The 26,729-nt window shown below is 35.1% G+C and overlaps 1 protein-coding gene and 1 pseudogene across 1 annotated transcript in view; one reads left to right on the forward strand and one right to left on the reverse strand.

The window, feature by feature from the left end:
* Nucleotides 1–1,183: 1,183 nt before the first annotated feature.
* LOC146162866 (L-xylulose reductase-like) lies at nucleotides 1,184–4,793 on the forward strand (annotated as a pseudogene).
* Nucleotides 4,794–6,369: 1,576 nt separating this feature from the next.
* LOC146162867 (unconventional myosin-X-like) overlaps nucleotides 6,370–26,729 on the reverse strand; it is a 50,063-nt gene continuing 29,703 nt past the window's right edge. Inside the window, exons 26-48 of the mRNA XM_083385899.1 lie at nucleotides 26,356–26,529; nucleotides 25,240–25,476; nucleotides 22,725–22,826; nucleotides 21,797–21,874; nucleotides 20,834–20,945; nucleotides 20,210–20,343; nucleotides 19,444–19,616; nucleotides 17,534–17,737; nucleotides 16,853–16,986; nucleotides 15,718–15,848; nucleotides 14,967–15,170; nucleotides 14,146–14,313; nucleotides 13,381–13,491; nucleotides 12,819–12,938; nucleotides 12,115–12,341; nucleotides 11,349–11,562; nucleotides 10,642–10,778; nucleotides 9,950–10,088; nucleotides 9,298–9,410; nucleotides 8,817–8,958; nucleotides 8,133–8,303; nucleotides 7,259–7,434; nucleotides 6,370–6,541 (exon numbers count right to left, since the gene is read on the reverse strand). Of these exons, the coding sequence (XP_083242025.1) occupies nucleotides 6,394–6,541; nucleotides 7,259–7,434; nucleotides 8,133–8,303; nucleotides 8,817–8,958; nucleotides 9,298–9,410; nucleotides 9,950–10,088; nucleotides 10,642–10,778; nucleotides 11,349–11,562; nucleotides 12,115–12,341; nucleotides 12,819–12,938; nucleotides 13,381–13,491; nucleotides 14,146–14,313; nucleotides 14,967–15,170; nucleotides 15,718–15,848; nucleotides 16,853–16,986; nucleotides 17,534–17,737; nucleotides 19,444–19,616; nucleotides 20,210–20,343; nucleotides 20,834–20,945; nucleotides 21,797–21,874; nucleotides 22,725–22,826; nucleotides 25,240–25,476; nucleotides 26,356–26,529 (3,549 nt within the window). The 3' untranslated portion in view covers nucleotides 6,370–6,393. The remainder of the gene's footprint in view (nucleotides 6,542–7,258; nucleotides 7,435–8,132; nucleotides 8,304–8,816; nucleotides 8,959–9,297; nucleotides 9,411–9,949; nucleotides 10,089–10,641; nucleotides 10,779–11,348; nucleotides 11,563–12,114; nucleotides 12,342–12,818; nucleotides 12,939–13,380; nucleotides 13,492–14,145; nucleotides 14,314–14,966; nucleotides 15,171–15,717; nucleotides 15,849–16,852; nucleotides 16,987–17,533; nucleotides 17,738–19,443; nucleotides 19,617–20,209; nucleotides 20,344–20,833; nucleotides 20,946–21,796; nucleotides 21,875–22,724; nucleotides 22,827–25,239; nucleotides 25,477–26,355; nucleotides 26,530–26,729) is intronic.

Raw genomic sequence — 26,729 nt, forward strand, 5'->3', positions numbered from 1 at the left:
TTCTTGTGCAAACGAACTAAAAGAGATGAATATAATTAATTATCCGACTGAATGTATAACAGCGCACTTAGAACTGTCTATGTACTTCCTCTAGTAAACTAGACTTTTATTTACATTGTCTGGCCAACTAAGTTGGCCTGCTAATCCCCAACTCATTCAAAGCAAATCCCCAACACATTCGCTTTTTCTTTTATAATTGGACGCTGTTACTAAGTTACACAGTGTTGTAAGATTACTATGGCCTACTGCAGGGTTGTCCAACATTTTATTATAGTGGGCCGCATTGACACTTAAGAGTTATAACGGGCATTTAGAGTTACATATATATTTTTTACCCATACTATACTATTAGTGCGCCCCTAAAAGCTGACTGGTACATTTTAATTAGGCTAATCTTGAACAATTAAAATACTACTAGGGAGTAAAAATGACTAGCGGGCCGCACAAAAATTTCAGACGGGCCGCAATGTGGCCCGCCTGCCGCAGGTTGGACACCCCTGGCCTACTGCTTGTGCTCTGCAAACTGTATTAGGGAAAACTTTAGTATGGCGTCATTTAAAGTAAATCTTAAATTTTTGGCAGTTTGTCGAGTTATTGTGGAGTCAGGTTCAGTAAAATACATAATTCGAAATAGTTGAACAAAACTAACGTATTTGCTAGTTGTTGTAAATGTTTAGGCCCTGAATTTTAGAATCTAAGCGGGAGTATGTGGTTATTTTTTGTATTTCTTTACCTTCTGTTTAAAAAAATCGATTTTAAAGTTCACAGAAAGTTTATTATTTGGGCGGCCCGAGAACATTTAAACTTGTAAAATTTTTAATGTGTGTGCAATATAAGTAATTTTTATAAATGATTTTAAAAACATTTTGACCATGTTATTACAAACCAAGGTTCTCCGTTTTTACTTCTTTTATTTTTTTTTTAACATATCAAAATGTTTGGGAATTCCCGTTAGTTGCAACCGGTGTTGTACATACATTGAAAATTTTAAAACAAAGTATTTGTAGAAAATAAATAAACAACACACGTGCATTCACGACCCGCGGCGCTTATCTTTGTGGCCAGTCCAACTTTGTCAACTCAAGTTTTGCAGTTGCATTTGTGTTTTTATTATTTTTATTACCGGTATTTTGAATCAATTTTCATTGCAATAACTGGGTTGAAGAACACTTTTAAGGAAGAAATGAACATTAGGTTCGATGGAAAACGTGCTTTGGTGACTGGAGCTGGAAAAGGTGACTTCGTTAATTTAGAATATCGTTTTTAAATATTTTCTCTACTTTGGTAGAAGTAAAAATTCTAGGGTTATGTAAATACATTAGAAATATGGACGAGGCTGTAATTTCAAAACTGCCAGCAGGCTAGACTTATTTTAGCCCTGCCTTTCATAAAAATCCTTAATTAATTGACTGATTTATTTAGTCTGTTAAAGGCTTTGGATGTACTATGATACCAAAGCCTTTATTGCAGAATGTAAAATTATTAATAAAATTGTAATCTAGGAATCGGTCGAGATCTTGCGAAAAAGTTGGTTGAATGTGGAGCTGAAACATTTGCTATAAGTAGAACTGAAAGTGATCTTGTGTCTTTAAAACAGGAGGTGAAAGTTTTGTTGGATTCTACAAGTTTAATGTTATTTTGTAAAGCAATGGAGTGATTTTTTTTCTTGGCATTGTGCTTTTACAAGAAAGTGAATTTTGCCTAATTATAGAACACACATACCTAATAGCTTTACATAATTTTACCATTTAAATAACATTTAAACATAAAAGGCTTTAATTTTTAGGTGACTTTGATACATTTATTCAGTATAAACATAAATAAAAATATAACAACTGTTTTAATATTAACTACTTCTACAGTGTCCATCGATAAACGTGGTACAATGTGTTGTTTCTAATCGAGAGCAAACAGCAAAAGTTGTTGAAAATTGTGGCCCGATTGACCTTTTGTCAACAATGCTGGAGTTGGATCTCTGGAATCATTTTTGGAAGTTACAAATGAAGTGTTTGACAAGTAAGTTTGGAGTTCAATATTAAAACTTACTCAAAATAATTATTAGCATTTTTTTTTGGTTTTCGTTTAATTTATAAAATTAAATACTTAAAGTATGTAAACCAATATTTTATGGTTATTCATATTTGTTAATTTTTTAATTTTTTTTAGTATCCAATATCGTGTACTTTGATTTGTTTGTTTTTATTACTGCTTATGTTTAATTTCGAATGGTTTATTTTTTTAGAACTTTTGCGGTCAATGTGAAAGCTCCAATTCTGATTTCACAAGTAAGAATTAGTAAACGGTTTATATAAAAAAATCGAAATTATCTTATTTTAAAAACTATATTTTTTAAGATCATAGCCAAAGGAATGGTTGAGCGTAAAACTGGAGGAAGTATTGTGAATGTTTCAAGCCAAGCTTCGCTTCGTGGAATCAAGAATCACACGGTTTATTCTGCATCGAAAGCAGCACTCGATGAAGTCACAAGAACAATGTCGCTTGAACTGGGACCACATAATGTAAGGGTTTAGTGCAAGCTGGTTTGCCTATTTTAAAATATAATTAAGCAAATGTGTTGTTATTATTATTATCATGTTCTTCTAGATATATTTATTGCAATAAACCAAACAGCTATTAAATCAACATTATATAAGGGTTTAAGGGAAGTTGAATTTTTAAATAAAAGTTCTGTTTAACCTAAATATTCTTGGTGGAATTAAATTGCTTGTTCAAAAATATTTAAAAGTCTACTTTAAGTAGCTGATGTGATATTAAGTTTCACATTTAGGTTTATGCAGTAAATTTCTAACAGATTTGGGTTTATGTCGTAAACCAAACTGTTGTTTAATCCACACTATTTAAGATTCAAAAATGGTTCAGATTAAATTGCTAAATTGAAATTCTTGTTAATATAAAAAAAAATTGTGAAAGTTAAATTGCTTGTTTAAGAATAAATTTCAAGTAACCAATGTTTTACTTACTATTTTATTTGAGGTTAAATTTACCGTATTTTACGGACCATAAGGCGCACCCGATTATAAGTCGCACTGTCAGTAAATTGCTGTGATTTGATTTTTGTTCATACATAAGGCGCACCGGGCTATAAGGCGCACGATCAATTTATCCAAATCGCCCGGGCGTCCGCAACACGCTGAGGCCTCCACAAAAAAGCCGAGACTTCAGCCGCGTGGTAAAACGCTCCGCTCTTTCTCCTACTCCTCCCACTTTTTCTCCGCGCTCCTCTTTTTCGTCTATCGGTACTGGTTTTGAGTTCAGGCAATAAAGCACTACCGTTCTTGATCCATACATTAGGCACACCGGTTTATAAGGCGCACGATCAATTTATGAGGGAAAAAAAGGATTTAAACTGCGCCTCATGGTCCGCAAAATACGTTAATGCTAAAATCTCGAAAACGTTTTTTAAAAGTCTATTTTAAGTAAACAATGTGATATTAGGTTCAACTTCCACAGTTAAGTTAATGCCATTACTTTTTTTGCAGATTCGAGTTAATTCCGTAAACCCGACTGTGGTTTTAACTAAATTGAGTAAAGTTGCTTGGAGTGACCCAGAGAAAGCTCGAGAAATGATAAACTTGATCCCACTCGGGAGATTTGGTGGTGAGTAGTCTAATTTAAAATTTGCTTTATCAGTTCAAAGTAAACATGAAAGCGATTGAAATGCACGAAGAAAAGCACAATTGTCGTGCAAAAAGCTTGTCAAGATTTCAATGCAATTTGTCTTTATATAGTGCCACCTGATTACTCATTTAAAATTAGACAAATGCGACCATTTAGAGCAGGGGTGTCCAACAAGCGGCACGACCTAATAAAAAGTGGCACGCAAGCCCTCCCCTAAAAACACTAAAATTGTTATTTAGCCAATTGCCAAAAAAGCTCAATTTGCTATTCAGCCAATTGTCAGAAAATGCTAAGTTTGTTACACAGCCAATTCCCATTGTTTGTTCACAATATACCATTGTTTGTTCACAATATAAAACAATCGCGGCAATCACGACAACTAACAATTACATTTGATATAGTAACATTATACTGTATGGAGGCTAGCATTCACATAATATTATATAGCTTGGTGTTAAGAAACTAAAGTCAGCTCACCGAGAGACACTTTGATGTAGTGATGCGCATTTCTACTAGACAGTTTTTTTTTCAAGTTTAAATAAACGTTCTTATTTTTGGTAAAAGCGCTTTTATGATTAGAAAGAATTGGTTCGGTTACGAAACTTTGGCACGGGAAGAAGTTATAAGATAAAAATTGGCACGCCGGCATGTTTGAGTTGGACACCCCTGCTTTAGAGAGATTACATTATTCTGTTTTTTGTTTTTTTATGACTGTCCACGTTTTATATATGTATATTACACAAGAATGATAAGATAAACATTTTCAAAGAAATAATTACAAACAATGTGAAGTGACTCTGTGAGTGAACAAAGTGAAGTGACTCCCTAGAGTTCAAGAAGTTCTATAGGGACAGGTATTTTAGCGGCTGTTATTTGGGAACCATATATTTATTAGAAACGTGTCGGAACTACCACAGCAAAACCACTAAACTGGTTTCTACACGTTAAAGTGCTATATTTCTTTTTTAAAAGATGATATATAAATTTTTATAAATTTGCAGAAATACCAGAAGTGACTTCGGTGATAGTTTTTCTGCTCAGTGATTATTCGAGCATGGTCACAGGTTCATGTATTCCCATCGATGGAGGTTGTCTTGGAAGTATGCCCGTGTAATTTGAAACCACTGACTATATTGTGTTTTTTACCTTAATCATTAAATGCCCTTGTGTTAAACTAGTGTAATTTCATGTAATTACCTCAACTTGTAATCTATGCTTTTTTATATTTGTTAACTTTAAAATAATGAAACTATTTTAACACCTGAGTTATCGTGCTTAAAAAATACCTCAATTATAGCGTAATATGTATGAAAGATAAAGCCTAATTCTAATACCTTAATAATTGTGCTTAGAAAATATACCGCAATTGTAGCGCCACATTTTAAACAACATACCTCACTTTTGTTTTGATGAATTTTGAACTATGTTTTTCGGTTTTGTTTTGCTAACATTTGCACTGATTTCTCTTTCAAAAATCTGTTTTTAAAAACTTGTCTATTTTGTAGAGCTAACGTTTGTTGTAATCTTACTGAAATCGTGTTAACTACTTTCAAATTTTGCCAAAATATCATTATGTTGTACTTCAAGCCAATCTTTTCGCCACCGTACAGTTACATGGAAGATTTCGTTTTGTGCATTATTAAATTGAAGCAATTTAATCTGGTTTATCAATGTTATTACAAATGCTACTACTAATAGACAAAGGTAGGCTACTTGTACGGCAGGTGAGTTTTTATGTAGCACTGTTATTTTGTAAGTGTATTAGACACGGTTTTTAAACAACTTGACGTCGGTTATTTAGGAAAAATGATTGTTTCCTAATTATATTTAAAATAGTTAATCCAACTTAAAGCATCAGCCTTTTTGCACAGAGTCGTTCCTTTTCACACCAAGGATAATTCTGTTTTTGCGAAAACGAATGACAATTCAAAAGTAAGTGAAATGTGCATAAGACATAACGAGATAAAACTGCTTGACGGGAACTAAGCGTGGAATAAAGATGATAAAAGTAAAACTAGACCCGACTTCGGATATAAGAAGCAATAAATAAGTAAAATATCAATAAATGTTGTTTTTTAATGTATGATTGGAACCTAACAACGTTGAGAAATCCTACATATAAGCTACAAAATACTAATAAATGGGTAATTGTTTCTTCAATCTGATGACAGTGACGCAATAATGGTGATTTGTTGTAGAAAAACAAACTCATATTTAAACATCACGCATTTTAAGCAAGGTCCCAAGATTTGCTGAATACTGCTGTTTTAAATAAAGTGCTATTACTTAATGTTGTAAAGTGCTGGACAGTGCTTGAAGAAAAAATATACTGATACAAAACAGGCGGGAATGACTCGAAAAGGGAGGTTCGAACTCACTACCCTTGGAATAAGAACGCAAGAACAATTAGCTAAATATAAGAGATAAAAGGCCATTGAACAATATTTGGATGCGTAAAATATAAGAAAGTGGTAAAACTTAAAAGCCTGGTGCTAAAATAAGCTTACAATTGTTCAAAGCTGGTTAAAACCTGGAAGTATAATGAATGCCAAACCCATGCGGAAGTAGTTAGCATTTTGTGAAAGTTTCGAATAAATCTTAAAATGCTACATACTGTATGAGCTTGGAAAAGTAATTCTTGATCAAAAAATGTTTTAAACCTTGAAAAAAAAATATTCGGATAAAACAACTCAGTTGTACAAATGTCTTATCATTCTACTGTACAAAAATCCAGCAGCGTGTAAGATTTCTATGTCACTGCTTTCTGCGATAGAGGGCGTTGACGTAAGCTCTCATTAACTTGACGATCTCATTAACTTGGTCAGCTGTGAAGGAAATGTCGCCCCTCGACTCGGTCTGGAGCCGGAACACGTTGGCCGTGCTGGCACCGAACGACTGCACACTAGAGGGAGACACGTGCGTTACAGGTGGTGAAGAACTTTTGGCAAATTTCTTAAACTTAATATTTTTAATTAATTATGTTTAAGTAAGAGCTTGCTTGCGAAAAGCTTTTGGCAAATTACTTGACTTTAAGTTAGTATTCAAAATGAAAAATATTTTTAGTAATTTATGTCGTCCAGGAAAACTCATCCACGCAAACTACTCGATAAAACCAAGTACTTGAATTGCTTACCTTTTTCCACAAATTAGATTATTTATAGAATTTATTTACACGTAACAAGTTGTTTTCGTGTTGGTTGTGTGAAATATTTCAACTTCAATAGTTTACTTATATATGTAAACAGGAAAACTGTGAAAAAAACCTGTTTGCTTCGGACAACGCGTTTATGGCGTTATCCTGCTATACAGAAAAAAACAAAACAAACCGAAAAAAATAAGGGTTTGAAGCTTTTCATATCCAAACACAGTAAAAATAAAAACAGTGCTTTGTGTATTTAAATGACAAAGATTTTTACTGATACCTGCTTCCCCCAAAAAACAAGCTTTGTTTTACTATCTAAGGCGGCAAAAAAACAGAAAAAAAAACGCTTATACTTAAATAATTCTTTAAATAGGCCCAAAAAACTTATGTTTGTAATAAAGCAATAAAAGTGTCTCACTGACTGTCAAAATAAAAGATAACTTACTTTAACAAAAGCACAAACAAAACTCCGCTTACTTTTCGTATGAGAAGTGATCGAGCGATTGCGGGTGACCTCGTTTGAAGACAGTGACCCCTTGTGACGACACAGATAGTGTGAGTAGCGTTTGTCCGAACTGCGCGTCGTGATTCTCTACTTTGAAGAGGTAAGATCCGTAACCGGGCCACCTCCGCGCCAACTTCACGTACTCCACCTGCGGCGGTAAAGAGCGGTAAGCGTGGGAATTCTGTGACGTGGCACCCGGAAGTTGTACACGGAATATTGGCTCGAATCTTACCAAGGCGTGTTTAAGCCTTGATTTGACTCATATAAGTTATCGTCAGTCAATTTTTCTCAAGTAGGCGTCTTAAACTGGGAGTTGTTGGTCCCTTGGGGGCACCAGGGGGTACGTTGAATACTTCTGGTGGGTCATGAAAGCGGAATACCTTTGGGGAGCCATAATTGAGAATATGTTTAAATTTCACCTATTTTTTTTTGTTGGAAAATGATAATTACGTCATTCGGTCTCGAATAGAATCGCGATATTTTCTGTCCAAAATATCGAGCATCGGAATGTAAAGTTTTGGAAAACCTTTTCCACTTCTATAAAACGAAAATCATTCATTTAAAATACACTTTTTTACGCCAATATTTTTTAAGGATAGAACTCCGAACACAATGGTTTAAGAGTGAGTATGTTTCAAGGTGGTTTGATGGTTGGGGCCGAACATCACTCAAGGTCGAATATTATTCAAGGTCAAACATGACTCCAGGGTAAACCATGCTCAATTTCAAATATCAATTCGCTTAAAAATTCTGATCAAGGTCGAATATCACTCAAGGTCAAATTGTTTCAAGCGTAAAATATTTTTTAAGAATACTTAAAAAAAACACATATCTGTATCATCTTACCACGGCGTCCTCCGGGGGCATCCCCTTTAGTTTCCTCCACCTCTCCAGGACATTGGACTTTACATCCTGGAGTTCCTCCATGAACAAAGTCCTCTTCACCTCGTCACCTTCAGCTTCCTCCTTCACCTTCTTCAATCCTCGCTTACGGAGCGTGTTAAAGAGACTGGAGCCCTGGAGAAGAATAAGGAGGAATTAAGATTTGAAGGAGGAATAAGGAGCGAATTAAAGAGTAATTTTTTTAAATGTCAAGATCGAATATTGAATAAACAGCGGTCAAGGTCAAATATCAATCAAGGTCAAATTATGACCAAGGTGCAAAATTCTTCCAACGTGGATATCAACCAATAAAAAAAATATATACATATCGATCAAGGTCAAATATAGATCAAACAACCTAACTTTAAATGTGAAATGATGATTAGGGCCGAACATTACTCAAGGTCGAATATTATTCTAGGTCAAACATGTCTCCAGGGTAAATTATGCTCAATGTCAAATATTCGTTTTGAAACACTGATCAAGGTCAAATATAACGTACATGTGACTCAACGTCATAGTTATAAGGGCCCAATAATAACCCAAGATCGAATATTTATTGTTCAAGATCCTAGTAGTCTTACTCAAGTCCCGAGTGCGACTCTGCAGCCTTGAAGGCAAGTATCTGAAGAATCTTCCACAACTCACCGATCGTTTCTTTGGAGTTGTGCTGACTTCCAAGTTGCTCGTGAAAGAGTCGCTCCTCTTGTAGTTGAACTCGTCCGAATCCTTGTTAAGTTCGTAAGCGGTCAGCATCTTGTTCACCGGGTAATACTTGCCGATGTCGTTGCTACAAATACGAGTTACAAACACGATAACCAGGTGGCACTGTATAAAGACAAATTGTATTGATTCTCGACAAGCTTGTCGAGGTAGCCAGGGACTAAAGGTAATAATATATTAAAGTATATAGAACAACATATCTAATATTTCTTTCTAATTTATATGCCATCATACAACAGACTGTGCTTCTACAACATAATATACGGAAGAAATCTCGAATCAAAATTACTCCTGAAATCTTATAATCTTATTAAATGACCAACTGAAACAGGAGTCTATATGCCTCTCGGACTATATTTAAAATGGTTTATTGTTGTCTCATTATCATAATTTTTCTTATACTCACTCGATGTTGATCTGGTGGCAATTCCCCTCAGCGAACTGGAGCCTGAGAGCGGCTAGGCCCCTTAATACGTCATCAGTGGCCGGGTAAAGTCCCTGGATCACTTGCTCATGAACCTGCAACCGAATGGAACTCAAGGTCAAATATTGGTCAAGGTTAAACATCTTTTAAGGTCAAATGTTGATCAAGTTTGAACATCGGCCAAGGTCGAATAACGATCAAGGTAAAACTTGCTAAAGGTAAGAGAGAGATCAACCGTAAAACGGTTTTCAAGGTCAAATAGTCTTTTGGGCAGAATTATAACCCAAGGTCGAATATTATTCAGGGTCAAACATAGCTCAGGGTTAATGTTGTTCAAAATCAAAAACGTTTAAAGTCAAACTTTGCCCCATTGCCAAATACTGCTCAACGTCAAATGTCGACTTTCCAAAACTGATTAATATCAAATATACTACAGGATCTTTGAAAAACATCCCAAACAAATGTATCTTAATATCGCATTATTTTTATTAATTTAAAAACAAACAATTTAATTTTACTAACAATTACGGTAATAATAAGTTGATAAAACATTGCATTTTTGTATTTTAATCAAAATAGTTTAACGTCCGTTTCAAGGTTAAACAACCTCTGTTCAAGGTCAAATATTACTCACGTCCTCGTATACGAAGTGATATTCAATTGATTCTTCCTTAGCATCGATTGGATCGAAGACACAGTAAAGTTTAAAGTAGAAAACCCACTCAGTGGATGGACCGCCGTAATCCGGAGCGGCACGGATCTCCTTGTTCAACCTATAACAGAATGTGACGGTGACTGCACAGACACGGAAACGTTACAAGCTTTACCCTAAATAACAACTTACATTAAAACGAAGTTTATCGCTTGAAATATCATTCTTTAATATTGCATGTTTTGTTTTTTATATACTGAACATGCTATCATTACAAAAACATTTATGCTTTACATTTAAACAAAATAAAGTTTCTAAGTTTTATTTAGTCAGTTTGACCTGATTCACAGTATAATTACTTGGTTGTTAAAAATCGCACAAAAGCAATTTGTTTTGTTAGAAAATAGGGGTTAGATTGTAGCTAGCCTTCCTTAAAATGAGTAAATTTTAAACAAAAAAGGTTACTTGTATTATTTACGCGGAAATCGCCAGACTTTTTTAATTATTTTAAACTAAATTATATTTGCAAACAACAGTTCATGAACATTTAATGACCTTATTTCTAATGTTTTGTTTTAACTCGGCTTAATAAGAACATAAAGCCCAAACAGAAGTAGGAAGCATTTTGAACGTTTTAAATAACCCTTTCATTTTTAACATGAACCTCTACTTACTTTTCGAACTTCGCGACGACATCTGCCAAGTAAGCGTTCGGTTCAATCGCTTTATCGACGTCCCCTTTGTGTTCGAACAATGCGAATGTGTTCCTGTTCCCCTCGACCTGCATACCGTGACGTAACTTCTGGACGACCTGAAATGGAAAAGCAGTCATTTCGTCAGCAGGTCATTTGTGTCCTGCGATGATTTAGCCAAATAAGGTGGTAACAGTTTCATAAAGGTCAAGTAAAGACTATTTTTAATAAAAATCTGCACGTATTTGTATTACCAGATATTGATATGTTAGTAGCCATTGTTGTCTCGTGGTTTAAACATTGAAGTTTCGTAAATATATACATTGATTTATATCAGTTTTGTGAACTTTTAGTACAAATTTGTAGCAAAGTTTTCGTTTTTAACTTTAAACGTTTTTTCTTTCCGAAAACCCATTTTCTGTTTTGTTCGGTGATTTTTGGGCAACTGATTTGTATTTGTAGCGAACAATATACATTGGGTCACCTCGTAAGCCTAACAAAGATTGTGGTCCACACAACCAACCACACTTGCTGTATAACTCCAATTTATGTAGTTTTACTTTTGGCCGCTGAATATTTGAATATTCTCACTTTTACCTAGCCATAGGCGAAAAATATTCTTACTGGAACCTAATTGCCACTATTGCTAGAACATCTTTAAAATCAGTTAAAATCAACATTTATCGCACCCTTCCAGCAGTTGTGGCCGAATTGATGTAGATCTCACAAGTTGCTCCCCCGTAGCAGTTGATGGTGACCACCAGGTCTTTCATCTCAAGCACTGCGCAAATCTCATCCACACTTGGAACCATCTCACGACGTCGTGATGTTTGCTGCTTGAGTAAGGTCTCACCAAGACCAGCGTATACTGCTCCCAAAGTGTCGGGAAAGCGAGTTTGGACTCTGTATTGAGTAACAAGTTAAGCTATAAGGTTTAAGGCAAGTTTTTATTTTTATTTGCGTTTAAAGGATGTGGTAGGTTAAATTATAACTTTTGTGCTATGTCGTTCAAAAAATGATGTAAGGAATGTACGTGGTAGGTTATATTGCAGCTAGTTCAAATGACTTTGTCTGCACTCAGCCAAGATGTGATAGGTAATGAGTGTATCTGGTAAACTTGAAATGGAAATGTTAAAAGCGCTCTGTAGTCACAAGTTCGTCATAAGGATTTAACATATTTCCATTCATATGTTAATTTAAATCGGATATTCGGATCTGCACCGGTACAACCACTTGGTATGAGGTATCGGTTCCGATCCGATATTATCAGCCATACCTACTTTGATTATGCTTTTACACAAATCCAGACACCTACAACATTAAATCATCGCCAACAACGACAATACTTTTGTCAGGTTTACCCAGAGGTACTCCACTGCACATATTCGTTTATTTTTCTCGCACAATATCTGCCAACAAAAAGAGCGCTACGTCACCATCAATGACGTCACCCACCTTGCGAGGTGCATCTTCAGGTATGCGAGCACGGGCCTTGAAGGGTGGTAGGCACAGCACATGCACGCGATAAGGTGCCAGTAGTGGGGACATGAGGTTGTGTGCAGTTGCTCGCACATCTGTTCATCTGTAGTGAGCTGAACTGTGTAGATGGCTGTCTGCTTGATCAACTGAAGGTACAACTCGTCCTGGAAGAGCTTCGAGCCGTGACACGAACGTAGGATCGCCTGAGTAAGGTTTTTATGTGTCAGTGTGATTTCTATGCCTTGATAGATTTCTATACATCAATATTATTTCTATGTCTGGATAAGGTTTTTGTGTGTCAGTGTAAAGAAAAAAAAAGGTTTAAAAAGATCTAAAAACAACTTTATTTAAACCACAAATACTGCAGTAAACCGATAATTACCGCATCACGTCCTTCGTTCATTTAGAATTCATGAAATATGGAGAAATAAAACCGACAGTGTTGGAACATGGCATAGTTCTTTATATAACTAATAAAAAACACAGTAACAATAACACTTTAGCAACTCTTAAATAACAAAAACAGTAATGTTGCAAATTCTATGCATTAACATGATTTTAAGTAACTAGTTTTTATTCCAAAATTTAGAAGACAATCATATTATTTCGAGGATTTAATGCAAAAGCACTTTATGAGTCTAATTCTCATGCCAAATTCAACATAAGTGTCCTATAAAGACCTGGAGAGCAATGGCTTCTTCTTCCACGCTTGAAAACGTCTCTTCCTCCATCTTTAGGAGGATGTCGAAGATTCGGATCGCTTCATCCCGGAGCGTGTGGTGGTCCTCACGTGAAGACACCTGGAAGAAAAATGGCTTAACAATGGGAACAATGCTCCTTAACAATAAGCAAATTTCAACAAAAACAATATGGAAAAAAATGGGTTTAAGTTAAGGAGACTTATGACCTATAACCGCAAAGATACCTCCAACACAACTCCTCTCAAATATATGGCAAAACAATGACATTACGTCTTGATTCTTTTTTTCATTAAAATTTAAATATAACATGCAATGGTCGTGTCCCGTAAGATTTTCTTTATATGTATATGATATAAACTAGAGAATAAAACATAGTTCCATTTCCTAACAAATAGCCTACGAATTCAGAGCACTTCATTAAAAATAATAAGAATTCAGTGGAATAGCGACTGATAGATCCTTTTTTTATCGAAATGTGTACAGGAGAAGTTGCCCAACTGATCAATATTCAACAGTCTATTGTGGTTTGCTAATACTTTACCTGTTCATATGGAAGTGGCAGCAAAGGAGATCTGAGCGGCTCCGAAGTTTGTCGGAATATCGGGTTTCGTTTGTAAATCAGGCCAATGTCTTTGTCATTGTCGCCAGCATGCTGTTTAAACAAATAACAATATATTTAGTAAAATATAAGAAAAATGGTGCAAAAATATTTAATTTAATTAAGTCGTGATTGCCTATAATTTGTGTTACATACTAACTACCGACCTATTCAGGTTAAAGATCAAGAATCCTTACAAAAAACTTGCTCTCAATTCTTAAATTGCATTCAATACTCCAATTTATACAAATAGCCGGCTCGGGCAAGCTAACCAAAAAGCTAATCAAAGAAGTAGATTAAATAATATTTGTTAGTTCTTTCACTAAATGGACGACAAGGAGTAATAAGTGATTAAATATTGAACTAACCAGCAATATTATCTTTCCATTATTTATCCGGGGGTTTAATTGCCACCAAGTAACAACCTTTATTTCATCAATTTTATTAACACCGTGGTTAAAATATCATTGCTATTGGATTTATCACCTTAATTTTGTTATTTTTTGAAGTTTAAATTAATTGCTTTTGGATTTATAGCCTTGATTTTTTTGGTTTTTGGAAACCTGAAATATATTTAATATATTAAAAAAAAACTTCAATTTGTTAATTTTCTTTAAATTAATTAAAATATCATCGCTACTAGATTCACAACCTTCATTTTGCTACTTTTTTAAACTTTTAATTAAGATATCATTGCTACTGGTTAACCTTTATTTTGTCCATGAGTATCTTAGTCTTGGTGACGATCTGAGGTTGACCATCGATCATGGCTTGGATCTCACTGCTCCAGATGTTGGCGTCCTCTTCCCGTTCTGTGCTCATCACTAGAGTGTGCTTGCGTCCGTACACTACAAGCTCCCATAAACCGGTCTGCTTCTAAACAACAAAACAGCGGATTGATGAGATGTTGACAGTAGAAATATGAGGTAGTGGTAATTTGTCAATATGTATTTTCGTACTTAGTTTTGTTTTTTCTCTATGTTTAGAGTATAATATAATGAAAAAAAAACTTGTAAATCTTTATCATGATTTTGGAGCATAATGGTTGGAGGTTGTAGTAAGACGTAATAAGAATATCAAAGCCCATACATACCTACTTCTGTATGGGCTTTGATATTCTTATTACGTTTTATCATGATTGTTTCTTGTATTTAATGCGAGACCATTTAAAAATTCAGGTCAAGTAACTTACGATACTACTGTTTCCTTCCTACGACTGCAATATGCTTATTAAAGAAATTTGAAAAATCTTTACCAACATTGATGTATAAGAATTTAGCTTTATCCGGTAAATAAATACCGGTTTAACTTAAAAAAATATTAAAAAATATAAATTTTGAAATACCAAAAATACAAAACCAAATAAAAACAGCAAAATATAAACCTGTTTGCAAAATAAAGCTGACAAGTTTAGGCGTAACACTTTTGCAATAATTTTTTGTAACTTTAGCAAATCTCATTGATAGTAAAAGTTGAAATATCCTATCAGATTCGAGTTACAACGTCCCGAACAATGACGTCACACTTACGTAGACAGCTTCGTCGGGTGACGTAACCACGCATAGTGAGTTGATACCCATGGATCCGAGCTTCTGCGCCCCTCGGTCGCTGTTCTTGTAATATTCGATGGAGCTTGGCTTGAGGACGAACCACCTTCTCTGGTGGGAGACTCGACCTCGCTCGTAACTTGTCTTGTGCATCCAACCTTGCTGAATAGCTGTGTCCTGCCGGATCTGGAACAAGAGGGATATTTGTGGTTAGTCGGTTATTTATTACAGTTATTTTTTACATTTTAAAGTCCTGTTTCAATTTTTTGGTCAGTTTAGAGTGGCTAGTCAGTCAAACAGTAAGAATGTTTAATTTTTCTTAATACATATATAAACAGTTGCTATCAAGCATAATATTAATCAATCGACAATTGTAACAACACGCTAAGCTAATTTTTGATTAACTTCTTAAGCCATGTTAAATTTTTTAACTATTTAGCGACTTGTCTGTCATTTAGTGGCATTATTGCTGGAATTTTAAAAGTTGGGTTATTTTTTTTTTTTTAGTGAGCAAGCTATTAAAAGTTTTCAACATTGTAGTGTCCTGACGAATCATAAAAAAGGAAATGACATTTATTAACATATTAAAAAAAATTTAACCGTGCTCTAAATTTCTGGCCATTTAGTGAAATTTGTCTGAAATTCACCGACAAAAATGAGACGTTGACAAATTATGAACTTTTGTTATTCCGCCTAAAAATCATGTGAACACCAGAGTTATATATTTACTCACGGAGTCATCTGATGCTGCCGTGTCCTTGCTTTCATTGAGCAGAGAGATCCAGTGATGCATTTCCTCCACAGAGTCACAAGCCAGTGTGTAGACCCGCTGCGATGTTGCAACTGTGAAGGTGTTTGGTTTGCCTGCAAGAAAAAACACATGTTTGGATATAAAATTTGAACAATCAATGATAGATGTATATACATGAGCATACGACAACTGTGATCTAGCCCTTCTAAAGTCTTTAATTTGACCAACGATGACGGCTTACATATCATATAATAGTACACTGGAAGCCTTCGACAGGTTAACCGAATCTGGTAGAGCGACGGTCCCAGTACGACCGAGGTCGTGAGTTCGAATCTCACTGCAGGCTAGGTATTTTTCTAGCATTGGTTTGCTTGTATCATTGACAGATTCGGTTAGTCTTCCAGAGCTTTCGATCTAATATTCGAACTATGTACCTTTTGGTACTTGTTACATTGCAGTGTTAACAAATGTGTGACCTCAGTGAATTCGTATCTTGCAATGTATGACATTACAATATTAGCGCTACAATAGGACCAAAGTACAACCGTAATATTAGTGCAACCAAAGAAAAAAAATTAATACAATTAATATTAACAATTTCGTTAACTGTGACATTCAAGTGTTAGATTTGATGAATATACGACGGCAGTGAAAATATATTTTGCAAACTTTTGCAAAAATTATCACTTACAGATCTTTACATAAAGTAAAGTGGCAAAACCGTAATGCTAAATTGGACATTGGAGCAAAGTAAGTTTATCTTTTTTATTTGTGCTATGTCTTAAACATTAAAGAGTTGGCGAAACATCCCTATACATAAGTAACTGGTTCGATGGCTCCAAAACATGTTAATTTAGAGCTCAAAATAATCAGTCGTGCTTCCTATAAACGCTAAGCACCAAAACGTTTTAACTTTTTTTTTAAATACAGATAGAAAAATACAGAAATTATAGGAATAAAAAAACAGTAAAAACCCTAAAGTCAAGACTTTCCCCAAAACAAACTTTCATCCCTTTTTGAAAAAGACAAAACTCGATAAATTGGAAAGCTACAATTAAGCAGATTAAGGTTTTCCAAACTACTCGTGTTTTATTTACAAACAGCTGTAGTTTCTCACCAGATACAGAAGTAGCCGACACCGATGTTATAGTTTGTCCATCCACTGTTAGAAGTGCGTTTTGTGGGTTGGCAAACTCACTTTCCATGTTGGCGATCTCAGATTCACTGCTTGATAACAACTTCATGAGGATGCTGAAACGGAAATTAGGTATTTTTATTAGATAGGGTTGGATTGGCTAATAAGTACAAATAGTACCACACTGAAACTAGTTCGTTATAAAACAGTAGAAAAACAACAGTAATGATATAAAACTTTATAACAGAAATAAGTTACTCTTGCTTTTAGGTAAAGTGTCTTAAATTACAACTTATTAAAACTTCCAAAATTCCTCATTAGTTATCTGGATCTAATCAGTCGTTTCAAATTAAACTTTTTAAATATATATATATTTTTTTATTTTTTCAAATTATGTTTTTGCAAAAAAAAAAAACTACTGTTACAATTAAACTTTCTAATTTAATACTTCACAGTAGATCTCGAAAATGACAAATGCAGCTATTCATTTAGTGATTAGGTTTTTGAATAATACTATTTTTAAGTTATGTTTTTTCTAAATTATCGTCCAATATTTAACCTACGAATCAACAAAAAGTCGTGCAGAACTCGAAAATGGGAAACATTAGCCTCGAAAAATGGTTTAACTTCAACTTTTTCTTAAATAATCCATCTATTTTTCACCTGTACCACTCTCCGGCAGATTCACTCGATTCAGCTGAAAAATGGTGGATCTTTTGTGACGACATAATGATGTCCACTCCATTCTCCTTCTCCGTAACGTCTGTGACGTCACTGACCTGTTTGAGGTCGATTGTTCCGCGACACTTGGCATTCTCATCGTCATTGTCGTAGAACTTGAGCTCCTGGTTGCGCAGACTGAACCAACTGAGGAAAGAATGCAGAAAAAATAAGTGTTATTTTCTACAAATAAGCTGCAAAACTTCTGCTTCGAAGTTTGTAGGTATAATCTCCCGCAGACAATTAACGTAAAATACAGATCCTTGCTTTCGAATGAGGTTATATTTAGAATTTTCACTAAATAGGTACAACAAAGTATAAAAAAATATTTTTGATTTGTAACTGTTGCTTATTAAACACTCTACATCAGTGGTTCTCAACCTTTTCAGCTTACAAGTTTTGCGGACCGGTGGACCTTCAAAAATTACAATCAACTCAAAATGTAATTACGACAAAAGTATATGCAACGTAAAAGAAAATGGAAACGTCAATTTAATAAGCAATTTGCTGCTGTCTTTTTGATATCATACGTGTTTTACGCGGTTCTTTGAAGTTTTCCACCTACAATTGGTTTTAAAGCTTAAGACTCAAACGAGTTGTAGCCTACTACAACACTTGCAACATTGTGACGAACAATAAAGTCCGAAGCAGACCATTAACTCTAAGTTGCGTCACAATGTAGCAAATTACGGAACTGGCGAAGTTCTACATTTGATGGACAAGCTTTTAACATCTTGCTTTTTGCAACTAAGATATAAAATTGTAATATATTTGGCGGACCGGCAGGAAAGTTTATGCGGACCGGCGGTTGGGAACCACTGCTCTACACATTCCCTAAAATTTCGAATGAACGCGGATCTACGCTTTGAAAAAATAAATAAATGAATTCTATTTGAAAAATTTGCTTTTTATTACCAGATATAGGGCCGTGAAATAGGATATCAGTGATATCTGGCCAATACAGCCTTGTGACATGCAAAATATACCCATGTTTAAGGATTTCCAAATATTCAATAGCAGAGTGCTACGATGATATATAACACAATTTTAACTTCTAAATTTATACAATTTATGACCATATTAGGGATAGCAAACTTTTGGTTTTGTATTTATTGTGTGTTTTGAAAATCTTGTAAAATGGTATGTATTCAAAATCTTTTACAGAGTGTAATTTAATTAGTCCAAATACAAATCAGCAATCATAAACTCACAGCCTTTAAGTGCTAGTGTTGCTTACAAGCTGCTTGCAATATGCTAAATTTAAGTTGTCATTATAACAATGCCGCTTGTCATGCTAGTATGACGTCAACAAAACAATTTTCCAGATAAAAGCATGACAATAAATTAGGCTCGTTTAAAAAGTTTAAACCACGCACAAGTAATGCGTTAACTGCAAATTATATCTCAGCATTATTAAGTCCATATCAAAGCTTTAATGTGCTTCACGTAATACACGTCACATACAGCAATTACTGTTTCTGCAAATGTTATTAACTTATCAAGTTGATTACTGATGTGTTGCAGTAAGAGAAGATTTATGACATATTACAAGCAGCTTGATGATAGATCTAATAGTTATTTGGTTTTATAATAGCGTGTGGTTTTACATGTTTTAGTTTGAAATATTCTGTTTTCCTAAAAGTTCGTCGAAAAAGTAGCGAAAATGACAACTTTTTGTAAATAATTCAAGGAAAATTAAAAAACACACCCAAAGATTTTGAAGTTTCTTCTGAAAATAGAAACCACGCTTGTTGCCAAAAAATAACCATAAACCATAAAAGCTATGGTAAAAATTCCATAAGGTCTAAAAAAAATTACATTTACAAAATTCCAGCCAAAAAGCTTTCACTCACAATTTCTTCCATGTTTTTCTGGGCAGTGTCCCCCTCAGGGATCCAGTCTTCCCACCATCAGCCTTCTTATGCATCCACCCGCTCTTCAAGCTGTCCTGCTTGCTCCTGAACAACATGAACGTGCTGTTGCTGAGAACACACCATCTGCGCTTCCACTGGGACATCAGGCCACTCTACAAGGAAAGAAATTGTTGTGAGTTTTGTATATAAGTAGGAATTAAAAAAAAGGGAATAAAAGTATAAAAATTTTTTATAAAAAAAAGGAATAAAAGCAGAAATGATTGGCTTTTGTTTGTTTAACAGGCGTTTCAATTGGCGTTTTTTGCTTTAGTTTTTCCAAAATTACAATTTGTTTTGCCGAAAAATCTTAAATATACTTTTTTTAACTATTTACTTTGAAATATCTTTATTCTAACAGCTGTTTGTGAATTTTGTACACATACTAACACGATGTTGTAACTTATTTGTGGCAGCACAACAATTGTAATTTTTTTAAACAAAACTGGTTAAACGTAAATAGCGTTAAATACGAGGGGTTAACAATTTTGAACTAGATGTGTGTTTAAAAATGCTTCTTTAACGAAAGGTATCCAAGTTGTATAATCCAATCCAAGTTTTCCACCAAGCAGTTAAATATGTGATGTCTAGAGTTGTTCAAGGAAAACAATGCGACATTCAAAATGCTACCGATTCACTACGTCACAATAACGCCTGTGTCGTAGAGTTTTGCTCTATTGTTTCCAAACTATTGCTTTAAAACCTTCACCTTCATATCAAGGTAGGAATGGAAGTAAACGTTCGGGTTCCACTTCTCCTGGGCCTCCATACCTCCACTCGTGGTAGTGACGTCATCGTCACTCATGTCGTCATCGTCGAATGACGAGTCGGTGTAATAAGACTCTGCGTGACGTCATACAAAAGATCGCGAATTAATTAGGGAGTTTTCAACTGATTTAATTAAAATAGGTTTGTCTGTTTTGAATTCGGTTGATTAATTGCTAAATGTGAAACTTGCGTATTTACATTTTTTTATCAATTGTTTTATCTCATTAAAATGGTTAATGGCCTAGGGCATATTAAGAAAACATATTCTAGTCAAAGAACGTGGTGTTGGGGTTTAACTGGTCAATAAAATCTTATAAATTTGAATGAAGGAATTCTGTTATGCGTCCAACATGTAAAAAAATAAACTAATTATAACTGCCGTAAAACAACTTTGAAAACGTAGTAACATAGCATAGGCTCAGAGAGTTAAAAAATCAAAGCTATAAAGCTTAAAATATTTCGGTTGAAAAATGAAGACCGTTATCACAGTTGCTGCATGTCCTAATACTTTCTTATCAAAATCTACATATGTAAAATAATTCAAGTGTTTTAAATCGCCACAAACCATCATCGAGATCGGAGGTTGCTTGTTCCTGGGAAACCGTCTGGTCTTCTGGTTGTTTCTCTGGTGATTCTATGGTCGGTGGTGGTTCGATGATGGTCGCAGCTGGTTCGTCCTATTGGTAAATGCCAACCCACGACAAATTTAAGTAAGGGTAATTTTTAAACGTCAACATGTTGTTTTAACATGTGACGTCCCGAACAAAAGAAATAAACGAACTGCATTTTAGCTTTTGTAAACTCATATTGGAATATTGTGTTTTAAGCCAGTGGTTTTCATTTTAACCTTGTGGCCCCGTTTGCTATCTTAAAAAAATAAGGAATCTCATAAATTTTTACAACAAGGACATAAAAAAGCACTGTGCAATAATTGTTTTAAGGTTTGAATTAGTGAGACAGATGTGTTACAGGTAATACAATTTTTTTTTTCAGTTAATGAATTTAAATAATATTTTTCGGACCCATTAAAACTTTCTTATGGAACCCCGCGTTTGAGAACCACTGGTTTAGGCTCTCTTGGAGTGTTATAACAAAAATAGTATAAGGTTAGCAAAACAACGGACTGTAAGTAAAAACAGATATAAATTTAAAAATAAATAAAAAAAAAACAGCATACAATTTAGCAATTCAAAAAAAAAGTTTTACTGTTAAAAAATTAACACAAATTATAAAAAAACAGTTAGTTCAGTGATTCTCAAACAGTAGAATATTGGGACAAAATAAACTTTTTAATACTCGATTAAAAAGTTATTTATTACAACATTAGTTTGTGATTATATAACCATTATGCAATACACTTGTCACATACATATAGCTAATCTCTAAAGGTCCCAATTTTGTTGTATTCTTGGCCAATCTTTAAATAATTTAAAAAATAGCCAAACAAAAATAATGTTGAGATCACTCCACGAAACAAAACTGGTAAAAACACACAAATTGGATCAAAACAAAGAATTCTGAATCATACATGCTCTCTTATAGTGTCCAAGGCATTCTCTTGTATTAGAGCTTCAACCTGGCTCTCGAAATCTTCAAAGCCAAGATCCTGGAGTAAGTACATTAGCGAGCTTTTAAATTCGCTTTCCAAATCCGACATTTTCACGATTAGATTAGTCGTTATGTTAGTAAAACTTGATTGAATCAATTACATTAAGGCAAAACCTCATGGTATATTCATTTTTAAAACAAAGTCTATCCACCAGAAATAAAATGTTAGTTAACTATTGTTAGTTTAACCTTAAATAACTATATAAAACTGTCAAAAATCATTCTATGAAGAGTTTGTTTAACTTCTAAACCTAAAATCAAGGCTGTTTTACTTTCTATATTTTACAAAAGTGCCACATCTACTTCACTATTAATTCAATTTTTAATAAGTAACCTTCAAAATATAGCACACAGCCTTCTAAACAGCAAAGCCTACTGAAGATGCGATTATTGCAGCTCCAAATAGTTCTACAATTAACTGGTAATTGTTTAAACGTATGTTACGTCATACCGTAGCTTTATTACCGCGAAATTTAACGGAATTACGACGCAGAATTGGCGATTGAATTCTATTCTGGGGTCAAACTGGTAGGACTTTTGAACAACCTTAATTATAGCAAGTACCCAATGTACTTAGTAGCAAGTAATATATTTAAAATGTTACAAACAATTATATGTCTTCTTGCAAAAAATAAGGTTACAGAATCAATCATTCAAACAGCAAACAACTGCCTTACCTGTGAATTAGCTTCACCCTTTTGTAAAAAAATGTTAGTTAAAACGGAATTGGGTTAGTATTAAACATAAGCCTACACCACTTTATCAAGTTGAATTAAATTTGTGTTCTTTGGTCTTAAACTGTGTATAACGTACTAAAAATTAAATAAAAAGAGTTAATATTTACTAACCTGCAAAATATCCATTCCTCTGTGTTCGTCAGACTTCTCTGTTGCGTAATAATCGTTTGTTTGGTCAACAATGTCGTATTGTTCCTCTGGTTCTGGAGAAGCCTGTTTAAAAATGACAATAAATAAAAGTTGTGTTAAAGAACAAATTCGACAAATTAATCAGTCAAACAAAGTAGTTGTAAGCAGGTGCGGAAAGCTAATCAATTTAGCTTTCCGGCGTTGGAATTATTATTGTTCCTTTGGCTTGTGTGGACCAGGGTCGGCTTAACAAGAAATGACGTACGGTTAGCAGCCGAACTCATCGGCAAATAAGAACTGAAATGTCGGTGTGTTAGCATGTGTAAACAACATACGGCTTGTCTTTTACTAATTTCCAAGTAAAACTGCAGCTACCTGCTAACTAACAGACTGGCGTATTGTTACACAGAGCCGCGGTTATGAAACGCCCTTTAATTAACACAGCTTTGTATACGATTAAAACATTCTTTGTATTTGATTAAAGCAGTGGTTCTCAAACTGGGGTCCGCGGTCCATTTGTGGTCCGTGAAACAATTTTCTGGGACCGCAAAGCACCTAACAAAAAATCAACACGACGCTCTTGAAGAAGAATTTTTCTGTGCAATAAACTTTACAGGAAACTTACTTTGCCAAACCAAGCTGATTATTTATCATTAGTTGTTCATTCACGTTATTGAACGCTTCAAGATAAATTTTTCATTGTGACGTCATAGTGTTACGTTGTGCTGATTAGAGTTACGTTTTTACAGCTTGCTGCGCTGACACTGTGGGCTATATACGGTCACGGTTTTAAGACTGTTCGTGATTGCTTCACTCAAATAAAGTGATTCGTTAGAGGTTAACATAGCCGAGCTGATAGCAAAGAAGCAAGTGCACCCATCCCATTGTTACCATTAAAAAAAACGTGTTATTTTGTGTTCATTGTGCATATTTTTAAGGGACCGTTAGCAATTAAAAAAATTACTAGGGGACCGTTGCGTAATTATTTTTAAAAAAGTTTGAGAACCACTGGATTAAAGCATTTTTCCAATATATAGTAAGGCTACCACTCTTAAACCCATTGATCCCAAGTTCTCTAACCTCGCTCCAACCTTAGAGCCAAATTCAGCCCAAAACCCACAATACCACCCACCTAACCCCAACTCACCGGTTGTTTAAACTTTATACCATACTGTGCTTTGCTTCGCTCTGCGATGCACTTAACCCCAACCACTGAACACCTACACTACCCTCACCTCAACCCCACATATTTAACCCCTAGTCACCCCTTATGTCACTTAGCCTAACTACACTAAGCATTGCTAAACCCCACAATGCCCCCATAGCAACCCTATGCTCAACCCCCATCTAGCCCTTACACACGCCACCCTAACCCACAATACTCCACATTAACACTTTCACCACTAACCTAAACTTACTGGTTGTTTAATAGCCACACTGTGTCTCGCTTAGCTCTGTCGATGCATTTCATTAAAATCAATCTTACACTAAGCGAAGTTCCGGATTAACCATTAGGCTACTAAGACTATAAAAATAATTCGGCCCTAATTCGTTTTAGGTTAATTGGCTGATATTGATACAAATATTTTGCTTTAAAACGAATGACTTAGTCCAGTCAATGTGATCCTACTTTGATCTAATCAAGCGGTTTCACAAAAGCTTGACAATGTCATATTTCAATTTTTTGTCGAACAGTCTAACATTGTATTTCAGCAAAACGACCGAAACAGAAGTAACAGTTTGGATTAATGTTTTTTTGGGAAGATTTGATTCGTAATCAAGTTATGCGTCTATCGCATCCAGCCTGGCCTGTCTTAGACTAAAACATTTCCGAACTAACTTCGCTTGTGTAATTTAAACTCCTTACAGCGGTCCCACTCTTAATTTCACTTGACTTTTCCCCCCAGGTGCAGTGTGATCGCGCGGACGGATCTGGTCTGCTACTTCCTCATAATCCTCAACCTGATGCTTGAATCCTCCATGATCTCGTTCATGTGTGTGAGTTTTTGTAGCTTGGCTTGCAAAATAACGCCCTCCTCTAGTAAACAGCCTCAGGCCTACAATACCCTTAATCCGCCCTGACTAACCCCTAACCCGAACCTCTTAACACACACCTTACCCCACGTATTTAACCCCAACCCCACTTACCCCACTTACCGGTTGTTCAATAGCCACACCATGTCCTACTTCGCGCTGTCGATGCATGTGAGCAATCTAACCCCACCTTAATCCTCAAACTCCCCCCTTACCCCTCACTAGAACCACGCCCCCCCCCCTCCCCCCTTATGCCAATTACTGGTTGTTCTAATAGCTACACTGTGCATTGCCTTAACCCCACAATACCGCATAGTAACTTTTACAACATATTTACCCATCACACAAACTTGCCGGTTGTTCAATAGCCACGCTGTGTCTTGCCTCACTCTGTCGATTAAATTACCTCAAACTATCCCACTAACCCCTAACCCCAACCCCTAATCAATCCTAACCCACTTACCGGTTGTTCAATAGCCACGCTATGTCTCGCTTCACTTTGTCGGTGCATCTGAGCGATCTCCAGCTCCAACTGGAAGATTCGCTCCATCTCTTCTTTTTCGGCTTCATCCAACTCCTCCTCCTGCTCCTCCCACTCCTCCGAGTCACGTGACGAGAAGGTGCGCTTGTTCACGGTTGAATAAGCACTGTCGACGTCAGCTTGGTCGATCACAGCGTCCAGGTCGGCAAGTGCTGAAGCCTGCGAATTAAACAATGAAAAATTATAGAATAATTAAAAATACTAAAGCTCGATGTCATCATTAATGTTGGTCTCAATCGTATCTGTTTTATGTTACGTTACGCCTCATTTGTAAAATTACTCTTCCGGCAAAATTTTATTAAAGTACCAGCGTTTTGATCGCCTATTCGGTCAATCTTCTTCAGGGCAATATAACGCCTATCAATAGCAGATTTTTCACACTAAGCGTACTTTGAAGCGCAGAACTCCAGTTATTATCATTTTTGATAAAAGTCGCACACGTCTTGGCGAGCACGTGCCTGTTGGATATGTTAGACTTTATCATTTTTATCGCCTTTTACTCGCGCTTGTGGTTTTACTCGAGCATTTTAATTGCTTAAATATATAGGCCACCTGATTGCCTTATTTAAAATACTGGATTTATTGTGCTGGCATTTGCTTTTGCTTGGTGTAAAACTCTTTAAATTTAAAATTTTAAGTGTTTTTTTATTATGAGCTCTAGTCTACACATTTACACAAAGCTGTGATGTTAGACTTGTTCTAGACATGTATGCTATCTTTTATTTTTATCCTTTTTGTGCTTGGTTTTATTAGTAATTTCAAAATAATACAATCGCTTAAGGCTACGCTATAAAAGTGTAGGATGGGAAAAAACATTAAACAGTGGATATTTTGTGGGATTTGGTGCGGGTGTATAATGGTTATTTAAACTCCAAATTCCAAATATTACCAAGGTTTGATTTTAAATTGTTTATACCAGTTGATATTTTATAAGCTTTGTTACTTGAATACAAAACTAAAAATTTCGAGTTTATTTATTGCAATACAATCACTTTTATCTACACATTATGACGTCACACAAGGCCGCGATCCACTCACGTGTTCTCCGTCGATCGATTTCCTCGGTTGTTCCATTATTTCTCCACTTGGTGGGGCTGGAGGGGGAGGGGGGAGGTCATCGGTGCCGTTCACAAGGTCATCCGGAACAGGTAACTCAAGGTCATCCGTAACGCTTGACTGGGCAGCGGCCAACGCGGCAGCTTCCTGCGCAGCCTTGTGACGAAACAATGGATTTCAAGATAAGGTCATAGTTTCTTAAAAATACGTTTAATTTATTACCTTGAATTATACTGTTAAGGTTGCGTTATTCCTTTTTAGAAAATGCGTTTTATAAAATTTTAATTTAAAAGAATTTTAAAGAATACTTTTTTTTTATTAGTATATTTATTTTGTATTATATTAAATAGAATTAA

The sequence above is a fragment of the Ascidiella aspersa genome, chromosome 3, assembly GCF_963924565.1.
Source record: "Ascidiella aspersa chromosome 3, kaAscAspe10.2, whole genome shotgun sequence".
Lineage (NCBI taxonomy): Eukaryota > Metazoa > Chordata > Ascidiacea > Phlebobranchia > Ascidiidae > Ascidiella > Ascidiella aspersa.